General features: G+C 43.7%; 1 protein-coding gene across 3 annotated transcripts in view; it reads right to left on the bottom strand.

Annotated features, from left to right (window-relative positions):
* The window catches only part of HMG20B (high mobility group 20B), a 362,656-nt gene that overhangs the window by 7,818 nt on the left and 333,337 nt on the right, over positions 1–21,501 (bottom strand). For all 3 annotated transcript variants that reach the window (XM_075283656.1, XM_075283657.1, XM_075283658.1), the window contains 2 exons: positions 21,186–21,401; positions 332–464 (listed from right to left, as the gene is read on the bottom strand). In XM_075283656.1, the coding sequence (XP_075139757.1) occupies positions 332–464; positions 21,186–21,401 (349 nt within the window). The remainder of the gene's footprint in view (positions 1–331; positions 465–21,185; positions 21,402–21,501) is intronic.

The raw sequence follows: 21,501 nt of genomic DNA, 5'->3' as shown, positions 1-21,501 counted from the left end.
TGGATTGTATATCCCTTTATTTTACATCTATTTTTCATGACTGTTTAAGTTCTATAGTGTCGGAAGGGCAGTGTCACACAGGCCGTCATGACTCAGAGTGCTAATCAGAGGCAGCCACTGGCTGAGCTCAGAATCACACCACTTGCCTGCTGCTGTTTTCCTGATAGTACAAAGCTTAAATAACATAGAGGCACCAAAACTAGCAGCATCAATTGCTCGGGAATGGTGGGGGCTAGAGAAAAATGTGCCAGAGTACCTATTAATTGATGTAAAGAGTTAGACTTGTTGGAGGTGGTGAAAGGTCCTCTTTTAAGTCTTTAACATTACTCACCTATTTATTCTGGAGAGAATCTCTTTCATACGGATGACCACTTTCTCATGCTGTTCTGGATTTACTTCTATAATGCTGTGGAGTTTAGTCATGTAAACATCAAGAGTCCCCATGGTTGGAGTTTCTCCAGTTTCTATGAAGAGAAAAAAAAATAACATTTAAATTTAATTACTGTGTATCTACATATGAACAAATTGTGTCAGGAGTACTAATGTAAACTTCTCTGTATGCACAGAGGAAAATTAAATAGCATGTGAAATACAAAGTGATACTGCAAACTCTGCATTAATTGTGACCTGATTAACCCAGGAAAAAGTACAGAGCTTACTTCAATCCGGAGCCCCATGTAGCACAAACGGCACCATTTGCAACAGCAAAATGCTCTTTGTAAATCACAGCATATCAATTATATCTATGGAAACGCTGGCAGTTTCTGTATAGGTATAATAGAAGCAGAAAGTCTGCAGAAGAAAACCTTAAAGGGGTTGGCCACTATTAAGCTGAAAAAAATCACAGTGCCCCAGGCAACTCAGAAAGATGGTTATAGGACTAATGTACTGTAAAAATGAAGTTTATCTTACCTGTTCCGCAATAAAATGAGATTTTGCAGTGTAAGCTCAGCCAGCTGAAACTGAGGCGCATCACAGCGCTGCCTCTGTCCAAACATAGGACATGATGACACTGCTTCATTCACCTCAGCACCTCCAGCTTTTCATTAATACTGTCACTAGATTCAAAGGGCCGATTCATTCGGTAGCAGAATGCGCCACTCACAATGGTGCAGCTTAAAGGGATCCTATCATTCACACACAATTTTTTCTAGGTACCATGTCGGAATAGCCTTTAGAAAGGCTATTCGTCACCTACCTTTCCTTTTCTTCTCCGTGCCGCAATTCGCCTACAATCCTGGTTCTTGTTGGCATGTAAATGAGCTCTCTTGAAGCACTGGGGGCGGGCGCCAGCGTTCAAACAGCACTGGGGGTGTCCCCAATGCTGACAGAGAGCTCTCCAGAGCCGCCTCCATCTTCATCTGCAACGAGGTCTTCACCGCGTCTTCTTCCGGCGGTGTCTTCTTACTTCTAGGCCTCAGGCCTAGGGCAAGCCGACTGCGCATACCCACGGCCACAAGAAAAATGGCCGCTTCCACAGCATTGTAAGCGGCTTTTTCCTCGTGGCCGGCGGGCATGCGCAGTCGGCTTGCCCTAGGCCCGAGGCCTAGAAGTAGGAAGACACCGCCGGAAGAAGACGCAGTGAAGACCTCGTTGCAGATGAAGATGCAGGCGGCGCTGGAGAGCTTTCTGGCAGCATTGGGGATGCCCCCAGTGCTGTTTAAGCGCTGGGGCCCGCCCCCACTGCTGCGAGAGAACTCATTTACATACCGATAAGAAACGGGATTGTAGGCGAACGGCGGCACGGAGAAGAAAAGGAAAGGTAGGAGAAGAATAGCCTTTCTAAAGGCTATTTTGACGTGGTACCTAGAAAAAATTGTGTGTGAATGATAGGATCCCTTTAACTATGTGGTTTTTTTGGGGGGGGGAGTTTAAACCCTTGATCACCAATGATTTACTGAAAAATCTCTGTACTGTGACATCACTGTCACAACACAATGCTGAATCCTAAGGGGTCCAGCGCTGCTAATAGTTATGGAGGGCCGCTATGATTCGTCCACTTTAAATTGAGCGCTTGTTTTAGCGATTAAATTCAAATTGACCAATCAATAAAATGCCAACAGACACCACTGATTACAATAGGGTTGAAACTAAATACTACAGTATACTCCATGAGGACCTGGTCCTTATCAGTTATAGTAAATAGCAGCCTCAGTGTGAGTTGCCTATTTCCCATTACTGGTCAAGACTAGAGATGAGCGAGTAGTGAAATATTAGATATTCGTTTCGAGTAGCCCCTCAATATTCGACTATTCAACCAAATATTGAATCCCATTATAGTCTATGGGGAAAAAATGCTAGTTTCAGGGGAAACCCAAATTCAACTAAGGACAGTCACCAAGTCCACAATGACACCCCAGGAAAGGATGCCAACACCTCTGGAATGCAACTGGGACAGCAGGGGAAGCATACCTGGGTGCATCTAACACGCCCAAGTCCCAGGATTACCCCACTATCACAGCCTATCAACTAGACACTCCAAACTCAATATGGAAAGTGGAATAGTTGGAAACCTTCTTTCCTCCACAATAATATGGACAGAAACACAAATTTAAAGGGGTATTCCCACCTCACATACTCATCAGTCTTTACTGCTGTAAAATCTTCTTTCTTCCTGGTTTCTTGCATCATTTGGTGGGCAACCCCGACCATATAGAACTACAAGAGCAAGAGAAGGCAGAAGAGGCGGAGTTGCTGCAGAAGAAGGAGGCGGCGCAGGAAAGAGCTCTGGGCAGCAATGGGGACGCGCTCATCGGTGCTTCAGCGCTGGGGCCCGCCCTCATTGCTGCAGAGAGCTCATTTGCATACTGGTTAAAACCAGTATTTCTACGGAATGGCGCGGCGGAGACCACATCTAAAGGTAGGAGACGAATAGCCTTTCTTAAGGCTATTCCGACGTGTTCATTAGAAAAAAAAAGTAGTTTAATTGTAGAATCCCTTTAAAATTGTTAGCCCCTAAAACGGTGGTTCCAGAACCATCACTCTCATTGTGTGGGATTGATGTAGTGGATTGGAGTGAAGACTCAGACATTGACCTTAATTTTAATTGTGAAATTGATAACATTTTGGCATCAAGTCCTGGGGGTAACTTTTATTTAGAGGACCGCAAAGGTGGAGAATTGGTTATAACCACTACTACCGGTAATGGTCCTCTAATATCGGACTCTACATTACCTCTACAGGGTTCTGGTCAGGTGTTAATAGTCCAAACAACATGTTCCAGTACTTTAGATGTAGATCAGAAACCACTTTCCCTTCCGACACCAGATTTAACCAAGGTTCATCATCATCCTGCTGAGATGGAGCCACTAAAGAAACCTTGCCATGCAAGGCATGTTCTGTAGCTGCGACTGAGCCAAATCTAAACACAGAGTCATTTGGAACTGGACACAATTCAAAGTGTCAAAAGGCTTTAGAGACTGTTGAAAGTAATGGGATCCAGAATGAGGAGTTCATCACAAGGCTGACAGACCCAACTCCAAATGCTGCAGCACGACCATCCAGCAGTCAGACTAAGATTGTCTCTTCTTCAAGTAAGACACAAGATTCTTTGGAACCAGAACAGGAAAAGCCAGTGATTGCCATTGCAGCAGTGCCTAGGCCATCTTTCAGAGCATTTCATTCAGAGATTGAATTGGAGAAAAATAAGAACATTTACTGTGATCGAACCTAACATAGAAGATCCTCATGCTGAGCTGGCCTCATTACTGAACAATATCAACCAGGAAATCACGGCGGGAAACAGCCATCAGATCTTACGGAAAGGAATCACCTTCGGTTTGGAAAGAAGCCATCTAAACGTTGCACCTTTAATAGAGTTGAGCAGTGCATCAGCAGAATGTTAGGCTCGTTGGGTGAGTTGAGCCTCTAACCAGCATAGTTTTTGACCCTTTGGGTGGATTGAGCCTCTAACCAGCATAGTTTTTGACCCTTTGGGTGGATTGAGCCTCTAACCAGCATAGTTTTTGACCCTTTGGGTGGATTGAGCCTCTAACTAGCTTAGTTTTTGGCCCTTTGGGTGGATTGAGCCTCTAACCAGCTTAGTTTTTATCGTGCACGTTGGGCGGGCATTCAGAGTGTGTCTTCATCTTCCTCCACGCCTCTTCTTCCTGCGATGTCCTCCGGTCCCGTCTTCCTCCGGTGCTCGGGCGCATGCGCAGTAGCATGCGGCTTCTACTACAGCTACTGCGCATGCGCCCAGGCTATCACTGTCCGTTCGCGAGCGCTGGAGGAAGACGGGACCGGAGGACATCGGAGGAAGAAGAGGCGTGGAAGAAGATGAAGACACACCCTGAATGCCCGCCCAGAATGCACGATCTGTAAGTAGAGCAAATTCTTTTTTAGGTTATTATTTTAAAACGGGGGGGTAGTTTAATATAACTTTTACGGTGCCTGAATAGCCTTTTTAAAGGCTATTCACGCATATGTGGGGCTCTATCAGCATGATTTTGCTGATAGAGCCCCTTTAAGCCTCTAACCAGCATAGTTTTTGGCCCTTTGGGTGAGTTGAGCCTTTAACCAGCAGAGATTTATTTTTTGGCCCTTTGGGTGAACTGAGCCTTGTAGCAGCAGTGTTTTAGTTTTTGACCCTTTGGGTGGATTGAGCCTCTAACCAGCATAGTTTTTGACCCTTTGGGTGGATTGAGCCTCTAACTAGCTTAGTTTTTGGCCCTTTGGGTGGATTGAGCCTCTAACCAGCTTAGTTTTTAGTCCCTTGGTGTGGATTAAAGGGGCTCTATCAGCAAAATCATGCTGATAGAGCCCCACATATGCGTGAATAGCCTTTAAAAAGGCTATTCAGGCACAGTAAATGTTATATTAAACTACTCCCCGCCCCCCGTTTTAAAATAATAACCTAAAAAAGAATGTGCTCTACTTACGGATCGTGCACGTTGGGCGGCCATTCAGGGTGTGTCTTCATCTTCCTCCACGCCTCTTCTTCCTGCGATGTCCTCCGGTCCCGTCTTCCTCCGGCGCTCGTGCGCATGCGCAGTAGCATGCGGCTTCTACTACAGCTACTGCGCATGCGCCCAGGCTATCACTGTCCGTTCGCGAGCGCTGGAGGAAGACGGGACCGGAGGACATCGGAGGAAGAAGAGGCGTGGAAGAAGATGAAGACACACCCTGAATGCCCGCCCAGAATGCACGATCTGTAAGTAGAGCAAATTCTTTTTTAGGTTATTATTTTAAAACGGGGGGGTAGTTTAATATAACTTTTACGGTGCCTGAATAGCCTTTTTAAAGGCTATTCACGCATATGTGGGGCTCTATCAGCATGATTTTGCTGATAGAGCCCCTTTAAGCCTCTAACCAGCATAGTTTTTGGCCCTTTGGGTGAGTTGAGCCTTTAACCAGCAGAGATTTATTTTTTGGCCCTTTGGGTGAACTGAGCCTTGTAGCAGCAGTGTTTTAGTTTTTGACCCTTTGGGTGGATTGAGCCTCTAACCAGCATAGTTTTTGACCCTTTGGGTGGATTGAGCCTCTAACTAGCTTAGTTTTTGGCCCTTTGGGTGGATTGAGCCTCTAACCAGCTTAGTTTTTAGTCCCTTGGTGTGGATTAAAGGGGCTCTATCAGCAAAATCATGCTGATAGAGCCCCACATATGCGTGAATAGCCTTTAAAAAGGCTATTCAGGCACAGTAAATGTTATATTAAACTACTCCCCGCCCCCCGTTTTAAAATAATAACCTAAAAAAGAATGTGCTCTACTTACGGATCGTGCACGTTGGGCGGCCATTCAGGGTGTGTCTTCATCTTCCTCCACGCCTCTTCTTCCTGCGATGTCCTCCGGTCCCGTCTTCCTCCGGCGCTCGGGCGCATGCGCAGTAGCATGCGGCTTCTACTACAGCTACTGCGCATGCGCCCAGGCTATCACTGTCCGTTCGCGAGCGCTGGAGGAAGACGGGACCGGAGGACATCGGAGGAAGAAGAGGCGTGGAAGAAGATGAAGACACACCCTGAATGCCCGCCCAGAATGCACGATCTGTAAGTAGAGCACATTCTTTTTTAGGTTATTATTTTAAAACGGGGGGGTAGTTTAATACAACTTTTACGGTGCCTGAATAGCCTTTTTAAAGGCTATTCACGCATATGTGGCGCTCTATCAGCATGATTTTGCTGATAGAGCCCCTTTAAGCCTCTAACCAGCATAGTTTTTGGCCCTTTGGGTGAGTTGAGCCTTTAACCAGCAGAGATTTATTTTTTGGCCCTTTGGGTGAACTGAGCCTTGTAGCAGCAGTGTTTTAGTTTTTGTCCCTTTGGGTGAACTGAGCCTTTTAGCAGCAGTGTTTTAGTTTTTGGCCCTTTGGGTGAACTGAGCCTTGTAGCAGCAGAGTTTTAGTTGTTGGCCCTTTGAGTGAACTGAGCCTTTGCACCAGCAGTGTTTTTAGCCCTTGGGGTGAGTTGAGCCTTTAACCAGCAGCTCCAGGGCCGACGTCCCGTTGCCATGACAGCCGGGAGCCTGTACAAGGCTCCCAGGCTTGTCTGCAAATCCTTTCTTTTGCAGGCTGGTCTATGCAGCCTGCAAAAGAAAGGATGATTTTTTGCAATGCATTAGCATTGTAATGCATTGCATTAGTGATCAAACCCCCCTGGGGTTCAACACCCCTAGGGGGTCTAATAAATGCAAAAAAAAAAAAAAAAGTAAAAAAAAATTATAAAAAAAATATAAAAAGTATTAAAAGTTCAAATCACCCCCCTTTCCCTAGAACACATATAGAAGTAGTTAAAAACTGTGAAACATATACATGTTAGGTATCCCCGCTCTACAAATCTATAAAAATATTTTTCCTGTTCGGTAAACGCCGTAGCGGGAAAAATAGTCAAAAGTGCCAAACCGCCGTTTTTTCACTGTTTTGATTCTGATAAAAATTTGAATAAAAAGTGATCAAAGCAATAACATTTCCCGAAAATGGTAGAACTAAAAAGTACACCCGGCCCCACAAAAAAAGACGCCCTATGAATCCCCGTACACTTACGTATAAAAAAGTTACAGCCGTTGGAATATGGCGACTTTTAGAAAAAAAATTTTTAACACAGTTTTGGATTTTTTTTAAGGGGTCAAAATGTAAATAAAACCATATAAATTTGGTATCCCTGGAACCGTACCGAAACACAGAATACAAGGGAAATGTCATTTTGGCTGCACAGTGAACGCCGTAAAACCAAAGCCCGTAAGAAAGTCGCAGAAATGCATTTTTTCTTCAAATCCACCCCATTCTGATTTTTTTTCCTGCTTCCCAGTACATTATATAGAATAATTAATTGTGGCATCATGAAGAAAAATTTGTCCCGCAAAAATTAAGACCTCATATGGCTCTGGGAGCAGAGAAATAAAAAAGTTATGGGGTTTAGAAAGAGGGGAGTCAAAAATGAAAAACGAAAATCAAAAAAGGCCATCGGCGGGAAGGGGTTAAACAGTATAGTTTTTGGACCTTGGGATGAGTTGAGCCTTTAACCAGCAGAGATTTATTGGCCCTTGGAGTGAGTTGAGCCTTGCACCAGCAGTGTTTTTGGCCCTTGGGGTGAGTTGAGCTTTTAACCAGCAGATTTTTGTTGGCCTTTTGGGTGAGTTGAGCCTTTAACCAGCAGAGTTTTCAACAGTGAATCGCTCCAAAACTGTAAGTTCAATCATCAAGTTCTTGGTATCATTTTGAAGATGAGAATCTCCTCTTTAAAATGAATTTTTAGCATCAAGATATGTTGATGCAGTCCACAGATATCGGTATTAGTAGGGAGGACTTAGTAACTACGTCCTCGGCTACTGTGGTGCCACCTTGGGAGGACGTAGAGCTATGTGCTTGGCAGTTAAAGGGTTAAACCGGCTGAGGCTTTAACCAGCAGTGTTTTTGGCCCTTGGGGTGAGTTGAGCCTTTAACCAGCAGTGTTTTTGGCCCTTGGGGTGAGTTGAGCCTTTAACCAGCAGTGTTTTTGGCCCTTGAGGTAAGTTGAGATTTTAAACAGCAGTGTTTTAGACCCTTGAGGTGGAGTGAGCCTTTAACCAGCAGTGTTTTTGGCTCTTGGGGTGAGTTGAGCCTTGCACTAGCAGTGTGTTTGGCCCTTGGGGTGAACTGAGCCTTAAACCAGCAGAGTTTTTGGCCCTTGGGGTGAGTTGAGCCTTTAACCAGCAGCGTTTTTGGCCCTTTGGGTGGACTGAGCCTTAAACCAGCAGAGTTTTTGGCCCTTGGGGTGAGTTGAGCCTTTAACCAGCAGTGTTTTTGGCCCTTTGGGTGAACTGAGCCTTTAACCAGCAGTGTTTTTTGGTCCTTGGGGTGAGTTAAGCCTTGCACCAGCAGAGTTTTTGGCCCCTGAGGTGAGTTAAGCCTTTAGACAGCAGTGTTTTTGGCCCTTGGGGTGAGTTGAGCCTTTAACCAGCAGTGTTTTTAGCCCTTGGGATGAACTGAGCCTTTAAACAGTAGTGTTTTTGGCCCTTGGGGTGAGTTGAGCCTTGCACCTAAATTGCAAAATTAAAAAAGCGTCCAACACCCCCCCCCATACCTATATATTTTCTTAAAGTAGACACCTGCAGCATTGTCTCAATGCACTTGGTACTGTATACGAACAGGCACCTTCATGCAATTTTGATTTAAATTGAATGTTTTATGAAAAAATGCAAATAAATGTATATTAGTTGTTAAAAGCGGAAACCAAACAAAAAATTAAATGCACCAAACCTCCTAAAAATAAGAGTTCAACATGTGCAGAGTTCATTCATATCACTATGGCCTGCACCTGCATGCACGTGTCTTCAGAAAATCGCTAGAACCGGAAGGAACAAAAATCTGCTTTGAAGCTGGAAATGTTAAAAAAGTATCAGACTATAAAATGTAGGGATTACACACCATGAAAAGTAAGTGAACCCCTAAACCCTATATATTTTTTGAAAGTAGACAACCTGAAGATTACAATTGTCTTAATGGGTCATCAATAGCCACATCCACCTTCATGCAACTTTGTGACCAACACAAATAATTTTTTGAAAAAATGCACTAAAACACACATTTGCACCTAAAACTCATGTTCAATCTCACATTCATATACAAAATACATTTAAAATAATAGCTTAAGGTGTATACAATGTGTATATATACTATATGTACCGCAAACATCAACTACAACAAGAGCTCAGACTCCCCAAAACATGAATACAGAAGATAAGCAGGATTTTGCTGTTATTCACTAATATGTTAACCCCTTCCCGACATGCGCCGTAATAGTACGGCGCATGTCGGGTCTGTAACTATGGCGACCGCCCAGGAGCCGGGCGGCCGCCATAGCCGCTGGGTGTCTACTGCTTTCAGCAGTAGACAACCGGCTCTGGTGCCTCCGATCGGTCCCCGGACCGATCGGAGGCATTAACCCCACCGGCGCCGGAGGCGCCATTTTCCCCGCGGCGCATGGGCGCCGCCATTTTGGCTGGGATCGCCGGCTCCTGGAGCATGCTCCAGGGCTGACATCCCATTGCCATGACAGCCAGGAGCCTTGTACAGGTTCCCAGGCTTGTCTGCAAATCCTCTCTTTTGCAGGCTGGTCTATGCAGCCTGCAAAAGAAAGGATGATTTTTTGCAATGCATTGCAATGCATTAGCATTGTAATGCATTGCATTAGTGATCAGACCCCCTGAGGTTCAACACCCCTAGAGGGTCTAATAAATGCAAAAAAAAAAAAAAAAAAGTTAAAAAAAATATAAAAAAATATAAAAAGAATTAAAAGTTCAAATCACCCCCCTTTCCCTAGAACACATATAAAAGTAGTTAAAAACTGTGAAGCATATACATGTTAGGTATCGCCGCGTCCGAAATCGCCCGCTCTACAAATCTATAAAAATAGTTTTCCTGTTCGGTAAACGCCGTAGCGGGAAAAATAGTCGAAAGTGCCAAACCGCCGTTTTTTCACTGTTTTGATTCTGATAAAAATTTGAATAAAAAGTGATCAAAGCAATAACATTTCCCAAAAATGGTAGAAATAAAAAGTACACCCGGCCCCGCAAAAAGACACCCTATGCACCCCCGTACACTTACGTATAAAAAAGTTACGGCCGTCGGAATATGGCGACTTTTAGAAAAAAAAAAGTTTTAACACAGTTTTGGAATTTTTTTTAGGGGTCAAAATGTAAATAAAACCATATAAATTTGGTATCCCTGGAACCGTACCGAAACACAGAATATAGGGGACATGTCATTTTGGCTGCACAGTGAACGCCGTAAAACCAAAGCCCGTAAGAAAGTCGCAGAAATGCATTTTTTCTTCAAATCCACCCCATTCTGAATTTTTTTCCTGCTTCCCAGTACATTATATAGAATAATTAATGGTGGCATCATGAAGAAAAATTTGTCCCGCAAAAATTAAGACCTCATATGGCTCTGGGAGCGGAGAAATAAAAAAGTTATGGGGTTTAGAAAGAGGGGAGTCAAAAACGAAAAACGAAAATCAAAAAATGCCATCGGCGGGAAGGGGTTAAAAAGCTATCAAAGCTATCACCTATCAAAGTGTGACTGTGATACCAAAATCTAACTTTTTCCAGATTACACAGCATACCGTATATAAAAACACAATTTAATAGTTCATATATACAACCACCTTCATGCAACTTTGCAGCACAAAGAGATCGCTAGAAAAAATTGCACAAAAATTCAAATTTGCCACTAAAGTGCGGCTCAAGCAATCCTTTATGCAAACAAAATGTACTGTCCATAAAACTGCAATATGTGAGGAGTTCATACATACCACACATGTATATATTTACAGGGACGGGTGTTAAAGAATCGCCAAAAATAGCAGAAATGCACCATCCCATTTTGTGCATGCAAATTTAATAGAACTTTACATAAAAATATTATTTTCCATCCCCCTATTAAAAATTTTAGCAAACTATATGTTCATCTCTAGTGATTTATTACTTATTGTTATTACTATTATTTTAGCTTGTAACAGACATCGCTAGAGGCGTATTTTACTGTAGAAAGCTCAGGTATAGACAGGACAGGGGTTGGGTGAAATGTAAACTTTATTCATGACTTTGTGTGTATGTTGTGTACGTGTTTCGTGCGACTTTTTTCTGGCGCTGTGACCTGAACAATGGTAAACGTCTGGGTCACAGCGCCAATAAACTTCCTGGTTATGTTCAGGAGGTATAACATAAGAATACCCCACTAGTAAAGCTCAGGGGGGAATTACTTTATCCCTGTATGTGACAATCAGAGATAAATGTATAGTATGCTCTCTGATGGGCAGGAGAAGGGTTAATAGGGACAGAAGAGTCCCTGCCACCCCCCTCCTGGTGTCACGTACAAGTTATGTACAGAGTCAGATTGTTTCTCAGTCTGTTGGACTGCTCCTGCCCCCTCCTTTTCCTGTTACAATTCACAAATTGCATGCTTAGACAGGAGGGGGGGGTGGACACTTTAGAGCTCTATATCTTTGGACTGCATCAACATATCTTGATGCTTTAAAATGCATTTTACAGAGGAGAATCTCATCATTAAAATGATACTAAGAACTTGATGATTGAACTTACAGTTTTGGAACGATTCACTGTTGAAACGCTGTTGGGAATTGAAATCTGCAGTTGGATCTCAATGCCAAATAGCGTTTTCAACAGTAAATCACTCCAAAACTGTAAGTTCAATCATCAAGTTCTTGGTATCATTTTAAAGATGAGATTCTCCTCTTGAAAATGCATTTTAAAAGAATCAAGATATGTTGATGCAGTCCACAGATATTGTCATTAGTAGTGAGGACATAGTAACTACATCCTCGTCTACTGTGGTGCCACCTTGGGAGGACGTAGAGCTACATGCTTGGCAGTGAAAGGGTTAAACAGCAGTGTTTTTGGCCCGTGTGGTGAACTAAGCCTTTAACCAGCAGTGTTTTTGGCCCTTGTGGTGAATTGAGCCTTTAACCAGAGTTTTTGGCCCATCTGGTGGGTTGCTGGGAAGAGGCGCATGATGGTGTAGGAGAAGGAGCGGAGGTAGGAAAAGTGGAGGATGAGGGTGAAGTCCCCAAAGTGACAGAGGCAGATGTGGAGGTGTCCTGGCTGGTGGTCTGGACTGCAGTGACAGCACTGGACACAGTGGAAGAGGCAGTGGCGGCAACGCCAGACAACGATTGTCCTGCGTCTGCTCTCTCCCACTGAACCCAGTGCTTGCCTTCCAAATGATGGCGCATGCCTGAGGTGGTAAGGTTGCTCTTTTCAGAGCCCCTATTCAGTTTGGAGTTGAACAGTGTGCAAACCGCACTAAATTTGTCCTCCGCACATACATTGAAAAATCTCCACACCATGAAGGAACGTGGCCAGGATGGGGGAGTTTTTCTCGAGTGGCTAGGACAGGGAACATCTTGGGCCTTGCTGGGTCTGCCCTGGCTTCTGTGAAGCAGCTATTCTCTGCCTCTGAACATGCCTCTGCCTGTAGCCACCTTTTTTGGTGCTGCACTTGCCTCCAGATCTACGCTGCTTTCCCCGCTAGACATCACCCCTGCCCAGGTCAGGTTGGTCGCCTTGTCGTCCACCACCTCCTCTTCTAATTCGTCAATCTGCTCCTCCTCCTGCACACTGCACATGAAAAGAGCCTGCCCTGATGGCAACTGTGTCTCATCATCATCACTGATGATTGCGGTGCCATAACCACAAAATTGCGGGGCCATAACCACAAAATTACCAGGAGATTGCGGATGCTCCAGTGTTTGGGCATCAGGACACACAAAGTCATCTGTTATCTCCTGGGATTCATAAAGAGGTGGGACAGAGTAAGGTGTACAGTTAAAGGACCCAAAAACAGCTCCTGGGAGGGGGCAAAGGTGGGATGACTCTGCTGGGAAGATTGGGCATGTTGGGAGGAAGGAGGGGCAGACTCTTGGCTAGGAACACGACTGGAACTAGTGGCTGACTGGCTGTTGGAAAAGCAGCTGGAAGCGTTATCTGCTAGCCACTGCAACACCTGTTCCTGGTGCTCAGGCTTGGTCAATCTTGTACTCTGCACCATGCTTAATGTAGCTAGGGATTGTGGAGAAGCGCGATGCTGACTGCCCCTCACCAGAAGGCATTGGATGCACTGTAGCTTGACTGTAACCTTGCTCCCCAGCTGCATTTCCACGCCCCGGCCTCGTCCCCGTCCACGTCCCTTTGCGCTAGCCTTGCGCATTTTGAGATGTATACAAATGTTTTGGGTTTTTTTGTGTGAGTTCTCAAACTAATGCATTGTATACAAATTTATTTATTTATGTATACACAGAGGGTAAATATATTGGGCCTATATACTGCCGTATATACTAGTATGACAGTATACAGGAATGAGTGAGTGAGTTGACAAACTGATGGATTGTATACAAATTTATGTTTTTTTGTATACAGAGGGTAGATATATTGGGCCTATATAATGCCGTGTATACCGTATAACAGTATGCAGCTTTATTATTACCCCTATGGGACAGGTATACAGAGTATACCACTGGTGGAGATTTTGAGCCCTAAAAAGGGCTTTTGTGAAGTTTTATGAGCTAAGTGTATATACTAGTGGTGTATATACACTGGTGAAGTAGTTTAGCTCTTAAAAGAGCTGTTTGTTTTAATTTTTCCTGCCTATACAAACCTAAATCCTCTCTCACCCTCAGCACAACGTCTCTCCCTGTCTAACTCCAAACCCCAAATGACATGAATATGGCTGACACTATTCTTATGAATCGGAGGTCACATGATTTCGCTAGGCAATGACTTTTTCCCATTTTTTACCGATGCGTATGTTTTCCTGCTTCCTGTCCCACCTTCCCTGCACAGTAATTGGTGCAAAAAAAGCACCAGGGAAGGTGGGAGGGAATTCGAATTTTCACTGCGTTTATCGCGTGGTATTCAATTGAAATCGAATATCTCAAATACCTTAATATTCAATCGAATATCTACTCGATTGAACGGTATTCGCTCATCTCTAGTCAAGACATTTTTGTCCCTTAGTGGTCAGGTCCTGAACTGAAGTAGTATATAGCCAGCTCACAGTGAAATGGCAAAAGCCCTTACTCCAGAAGGACCAGATCCTCACCAGTGAGTGTTTAGCCAACTCTATGTGAGCCGTCTATTTTCCATCATTTTGTAGGGACCATTTTTGCCCCATATTGGTCGGTCTTGAACTCTTATCGTATTTAGCTGTTTCAAAGTGACCTGGCTAAATCCCACTCTCTGCAAGGACCTTTAGGGTAAGTTCACACGGAGTTTTTGGGTCAGGATTTTGAGGCCATATCCGTCTCAAAATCCTGACCATAAAGACTGCTCCCATTGAAATCAGTGGGAGCCGGTCAGTTCTTTTTTCCGGGAGCCGTTTATTCTGGATCCCGGAAAAAGAAGCGAGATGCTTATTCTTTCAGGCGGATTCGCCTCACGACATCCGCCTAAAGATACTCCCTCTCGATTAGGCCCATTCATTTGCACTGGCATCCAATCACAGCTACCCATATTTTGGTCCAGAACCTGAGGCAGAGGCCTCAGACCAAAAAATCTCGTGTGAACTTACCCTTATAATAACCTGGTTCCAGCTTCGGTTATGTTTCTGCTAGGTTCAGGCCTGTGTTTGGGAAACCTATTCCACTTAAAAACCGGTTAATGGTTAATAGCACTGTTTCTATGTCAGAATTCTCTATTTGACTGCTGCACATTTAACGTTACCATGTCAACCTGGGAAACTTTTGCAGTTTCAGAAGCTTCCTGGCTTGGTCCAGTTGGCAGATTGCTTCCTGTTTTGGTTTGCAGACATGTGCTAGTTTTAGATAGGTGTCTTTACTGCTCGCAGTTATCAGCTAATTCCCTGCAATTGCTTTTATTGTGGGCTTATATCTAACCATAACACTCTATTGTTGCAGATGATACCAAGTTATCTTGGGCAGTGCAGTCTATGGAGGACGTACGTAAGTTATAAAAATAATCTCCATGCAACAAATGTCCTAGGGGGACTAAATCTGGGAAAGTCACTGGTGGAGAAGGAGAGATTACAATAGGAAATTGTTATGTACTAAAAGTGGTATGGACGCGCAGGATATGGATATTTTATAATTCATTGGTGTGGTCTCATCTGCAGTATCTCTCTATATTAGAAAAATGAATTCTTGTCTGTCTGTCTGTCCGTTCTCTAATGCGAACAAAACGACTGGACCGATCTTCACCAAATTTGGTACAGAGATACTTCACAGAAAGAATATCCAGCACCAGTCGATGTATAAAACTTAGCCTTTATTCTTACTCCATTAAAAGATTCTCCAGACAGCAACCATCAAGTTAACGTAGGTGCATAGATATTACATTTGTAAATGTAACATCTATGCACCTACGTTAAATTGATGGTTGCTGTATGGAGAATCTTTTAATGGAGTAAGAATAAAGGCTAAGTTTTATACATCGACTGTAGAGATGAGCGAGTACTGTTCGGATCAGCTGATCCGAACAGCACGCTCCACAGAAATGAATGGATGCACCTGGTACTTCCGCTTTGACGGCGGCCGGCCACTTAACCCCCCGCGTGCCGGCTACGTCCATTCATTTCTATGCGAGCGTGCTGTTCGGATCGGCTGATCCGAACAGTACTCCCTCATCTCTAATTGACTGAATGGTGCTGGATATTCTTTCTGTGCAATTACAAGTCGTTTCAGCTGGACAAGTCCACCGGCTTCCGTGCACATCGGTCAGAGGATTACCAATGCGTTGTATTTAAGGGTGAGTTGAAAATATCTCTGTTTTCTTACAGAGATAGTTCAGGTATCCGGGAAGATTTAAGACGAAACTCCAACTCGCTCGGACGTACCGTTGCTGAGATACAGCATTCCAAACACAATGCCCCCCCCCCCCATTAGCCAATACAAACCTGCAAGTCTTTCACTCATATTCCAACTGCAATACACACGGTCACTCCACATTCACAAATACAACACTGATATCTAAACTGAGATACACGCATCAGAGGATTAGATACACAGATCAGCACACAGTATCACACGCCATAGGATTAGATACACACGTCTGTACACAGTCCCACACACAAGAGGATTAAATATGCGCTTCTGCACACAGCTCCACACACTAAAGGATTAGATACGTGCATCTGCACACGGTTCCACATGCCTAAGGATGAGATACACGCGTCTGCACACAGTACCACACGCCGGGGGATTGGATGCATGCGTCTGCACACAGTACCACATGCCAAAGGATTGGATACACGCATCTGCATACAGTTCCACACACCAGAGCATAAGATATAAGATAAGATAAGATAATCCTTTAATAGTCCCACAATGGGGAAATTTCAGTGATACAGTTTCATAGATGGTACAGTAGTATATAACAAGAGAGAAACACATACAAGCTCATGGCAGATAGAGAAATCCTAGGAATCATAGCAACTAAAAAGGAAAGAAACACAAACACACTGCAGGATCATTTAGTTCTCTGTGCGGTTTGATGTTAATAATACAGCCAGATGTGGTTGGAGGACATGAGGAGGGGGGTCACAGCATGTAGATATAACAAGCAGAAAAACATTTTTGCAGAGGTAGGGGACATATGCAGCTATCATGATAACATGTGGTAGTTCTTTGGTACGTAGTGAGATCTCCTGCTCACAGCTGATAGTTCGGTATCTTGCATCAGCACTATTGTCCATTAACCACAAAAAAATGCCCCAAATATCCTTCATCACAAACCCTCCTCTTCCTTTCTTCTTACCACTGTGTTCCCCTGCCCAGAGAGGTCTGAAGCCATCCAGGTAGACTGGGTGCTGCTCTCTTGCCAAGCTTCCATAACTCCTGGGGATAGGTGGGTAATGGTAGGTTCCCAGGTTGTAACAGAGTCCCACTTGTCCACAGTAATAGAAAGAAATACCAGTCAGCTATAGGCATCTTCACACATCAGCAATAGATGCCAAAAATCTCCTTGAAAGAAGAAGTCCGCATTTCCATGTAGGTTTCACCTCCATGCCGCATGGTGTCCATGCTGTCCTTAGCTCCTGGGGGGATGGTAACAGGCACATGTGTACACACAGGAAACCAGCTGAACCAGGTCTTGAGTCATTGTCCATGCTTTACAATAGAAACAAAATACTCCACAGGGTCTTCCATTCGATTTATAGTTGCTAATTCATAGTGCTAGTTTGCTTGGTTACAGGATTTTTGAAGATACAGAGAAAAGAGTGAGAAAGGAAAGAAAAAGGTTGCTCCCAGCTTGGAGCTCTGTATCAGGCAGCCACTAAGGACGCCAGGAAGTCTGCACACAGTACCACATGCCGTAGGATTAGATGCGCGCATCTGCACACAGTACCACATGCCATAGGATTAGATACACGCGTCTACACACAGTTCGACACACCGTAGGATTAGATACATGCCTCTGCACACAGTACCACAAACCAGAGAATTAGATACACGTCTCAGCACACAGTACCACACAGGGGAGGATTAGATACGCGCGTCTGCACATAGTGACACACGCCAGAGGATTAGATACACGCGTCTGCACACAGTACCACACTTTGGAGGATTAGATACATGCCTCTGCACACAGTACCACAAGCCAGAGAAATAGATAAGCGTCTCAGCACACAGTACCACGCGGGAGAGGATTAGATATGCGCGTCTGCACACAATACCACATGCCGTAGGATTAGATACGCGAGTCTACACACAGTTCCACACGCTGTAAGATTAGATATGCGCCTCTTCACACAATACCACACGGGAAGATTAGATATGTGCATCTGCACACAGTACCACATGACCCAGGGTTAGATATGCACGTCTGCACACAGTTCCACACACTGAAGGATTAGATATGTGTGTCTGCACAAAGTACCACACGGGGGAGGATTAGATACACACCTCTTCACACAATACCACACAGGGGTGGATTAGATACGCACATCTGCACGCAGTTCAACACGCTGGAGGATTAGATACGCATGTCTTCACATACTACCACCGCCAGAGGATTAGATACGTACCTCTTCACACAATACCACACAGGTATTAGATACGCACATTTGCACACAGTTCAACACGCTGGAGGATTAGAAACGCATGTCTTCACATAGTACCACCGCCAGAGGATTAGATACGCACATCTACACACAGTACCACATGGGGGAGGATTAGATACGCGCATCTGCACACAGTACCACACGCCAGAGGATTGGATATGCACATCTGCACACAGTTCCATACGCCAGAGGATTAGAAACGCACGTCTGCATACAGTACCATACGTCTGCACACAATACCACATGCCAGAGGATTGGATACCTGCATCTGTACACAGTTCCACACACCAGAGGTTTAGATAAGCACGTCTGCACACAGTATCACATGCCGTAGGATTAGATACGCGCGTCTGCTTACAGTTCCACATGCCAGAGGATTAGATTTGCGCGTCTTCACACAGTTGTACACGCCATAGGATTAAATACACGCGTCTGCATACAGTACCACATGATGTAGGATTAGATACGCGCCTCTTCACACAATACCACACAGGGGAGGATTAGATACATGCCTCTGCACATAGTACCACACCCTGGAGGATTAGATATGCGTCTCAGCACACAGTACCACACGGGGAGGATTAGATACATGCCTCTGCACACAGTACCACACGCACGTCTACACACAGTTCCACATGCCGTAGGATTAGATACGCGCCTCTGCATACAGATTCACTTGCCGGAGGATTTGATACGTGCCTCTTCACACAATACCACATGGGGGAGGATTAGATACACGCATCTGCACACAGTACCACACGCCGGAGGATTAGATATGTGCATCTGCACACAGTACCACACAAACAAGGATTACATACTTGCGTCTAAACACAGTACTACATGGGGAAGGATTAGATATAGCTTTACTCCAGGTATCCATAACAACTGATCACAGATTTTTCACTGATATCCAAAATGAGATACACATAATCACATGACGCTTATGAACATACACACAAACCACATACAAAATACACTAGTGCAAAATAATATACCCGTGCGAAGCTGGGTCCTCCCTCTAGTGCAATATAAAGTTCAGTTCTGGGCACCAGTTCATAGAAAGGATGTCCTAGAGTTAGAATAGATTCAACGTAGGGCCACAAAACTGAGGGGTATGGAGGACTTCAGTTAAGAGGACAGATTAATGGAGAGATTTAAAGGAGTTAAATCTGTTCAGTCTTAAGAAGAAGATATGGTATGTGGTATTCCCATGTACATAATCATATCTATATTTGTATATACCGGTAATTAAATTTAAACATTTTTGCAAATATAAGTAATTAAAAATTCTGCAAAGTTTTAAAGATGTTCTCTAACTTTCTTAGTGGTGACAGTCTGTTATCTTGATTGTTTGCCAATGGTTACGACCACTAATGCTGAAACTTTGCATGGTCTGGGACTTGTCAGGAACCCAGCCATGAATTTCTTATTGTAGCTGGATTATTATGCAGGGACACTACATGTATCAGAAGATATCCCGGCTACAATAAAGAAATCATGGCTGATTTTCTGACCTTAGAAAGTTCCTGCATTCATGGTCATATCCCCTGGCAACCGATCAAGACAATAGACTGTGACCACAAGATACTTAGAGAAAATCTTTAAAACTCTGCAAAATGTTTAATTACTTATATTTGCAAAAATGTTTAACTTTTAATTATCTACAAATTAAAAAATAATTATGTACATGGGAATACCCCTTTAAAATTTTTCCTCCCTGCATCCTCCCAACTAACCTTTTCTGTTAAGTCATAAGATGCCACAAGTCAGACATTTTTCATCTGTAGATGATATTATAATAGTGAAAAAGTGGAAGGTCATAGTCAACAGGACATTGACAACAGTTAAGCCACACACGGATATGCCATGCAAACTTACAAAGTGCAGCTGAGAGGTAAAATTTTTTAATGGCTTATAAATATTTCCAATGTTGTAAAAAGCTGTATTCCTTACCTCAGTGTATCAAACTGTCTATAGAAGTGTAACAAAATAAGAACTGTGCTTCAGAGGCTTCATAAAATGGGTGTCCATGGTAGAGTAGTTGCATCCAAGCCTAAAATATGTAATGCTTAACATATGCTAGTGTGGTGTAGAATGTCACCACTGGACTCTGGAGCAGTAGAAATGTTTTCTACTCCATCCATTAGTGTTGCACAGATGTCTGGGAAACGCTACTTACCAAAATGTTTTGTAAAAATAAATAAATAAAAAATTGGTGGAGAGGTAATTGCATTGGGCTTGTTTTCATGGTTTGGGCTAAACCGTTATTTCCAATAACAGTAATGAACAGTAATGTTGATGCTCCAAATCACAAAAACATTGTAGAAAATGTTGTGCTTCCAACTTTTTAGTAGAAGCATAGAGGACATTCCTCTCCGCAAGTTTCAGTACAAAAATAGCAGACACTCAAAGGACCCCATTATAATCTATAGGGTCAGCCGGTTTTCACAGCTAACTGCTGTTTAGAGGTCTGGCTCAGGGTCTGTCGTTCGAGTTCCCCCATGGACCCAAATGAACTTAGCCTGAATTGTATGCATTTGAATCAGGCCTTCTCTTCAAACACCAGTTTGTGGCCTTACACAAATGTGCCATAGTGTGTATATTGTGCCTTAATTAAAAAGGTTAGCAACAGGGACCGTATGTCCGTAGCAGGGGATCTGCGCTTACGGGTGTGAACGTAGCCTCAGTGTATCCAGCAACCACCACCTCAACTTCCACAGACTTCTCAGCTTGTACCTGGTAGTTGCAAGGTAGAAACTGAGACGTATGTGGAAGTTGAGGTGGTGGTTACCGGATACACTGAGGCTACATGCACACCCGTAAGCACGGAGTACCTGCTACGGACCTACGGTCCCTGTTGCTGTCCATTGTCTTACCGACTTTCCGTTACACAGGTTGAACCGCTGCCACTCTCACCTGGGATTTGTATCTACAAGCGATATATAGGGGGTTGTGACTGTTCACAACCTCATCAGGTGAGAAGCCATCTGGTCATCACAATATTCTCCTCAATCCTACATCTGTATGGTTTAATACTACACTTAGTGTGCTCGGTGTCTTTCTCTCTTTGGTCTCACATTAACTAAAAGAGAGACACTGTACTCCATATTTTACAAAGGTATCAGTAACTTGTTGAATGATCAGTATATTTTGTGTTAAACTTTTTTAATAATGACTTACCTGAAATTGGTAGTGATGAGAAACTTGTCAGCAAAATCTGCCGAATTGTTTGTAGTTGCTGTTGAAGGATCATTGCTTGCCTTTCTGCCTGTGCCAACTCCTGTTCCAACCTCTCTTTAGCACTATTCATATTTTCAATGTGTCGCTGTAAGATGGCATTCTGCTCCTCAAACTCCATGTTCATTTTACGCAGTCTCCTTAGTTCTGCCTCACGGACTGTAGGGAAAAAGATTTAATCACAAAAACTTGAAACTGTTACTAAATGAAAAAGTCTCCTTTTTATATACCAGACAAGTCCATTAGAATAATATACAGT

This window comes from Leptodactylus fuscus, chromosome 1 (assembly GCF_031893055.1).
Source record: "Leptodactylus fuscus isolate aLepFus1 chromosome 1, aLepFus1.hap2, whole genome shotgun sequence".
Taxonomy (NCBI): Eukaryota; Metazoa; Chordata; class Amphibia; order Anura; family Leptodactylidae; genus Leptodactylus; species Leptodactylus fuscus.
This window is presented reverse-complemented; position numbering and strand designations above follow the sequence as displayed.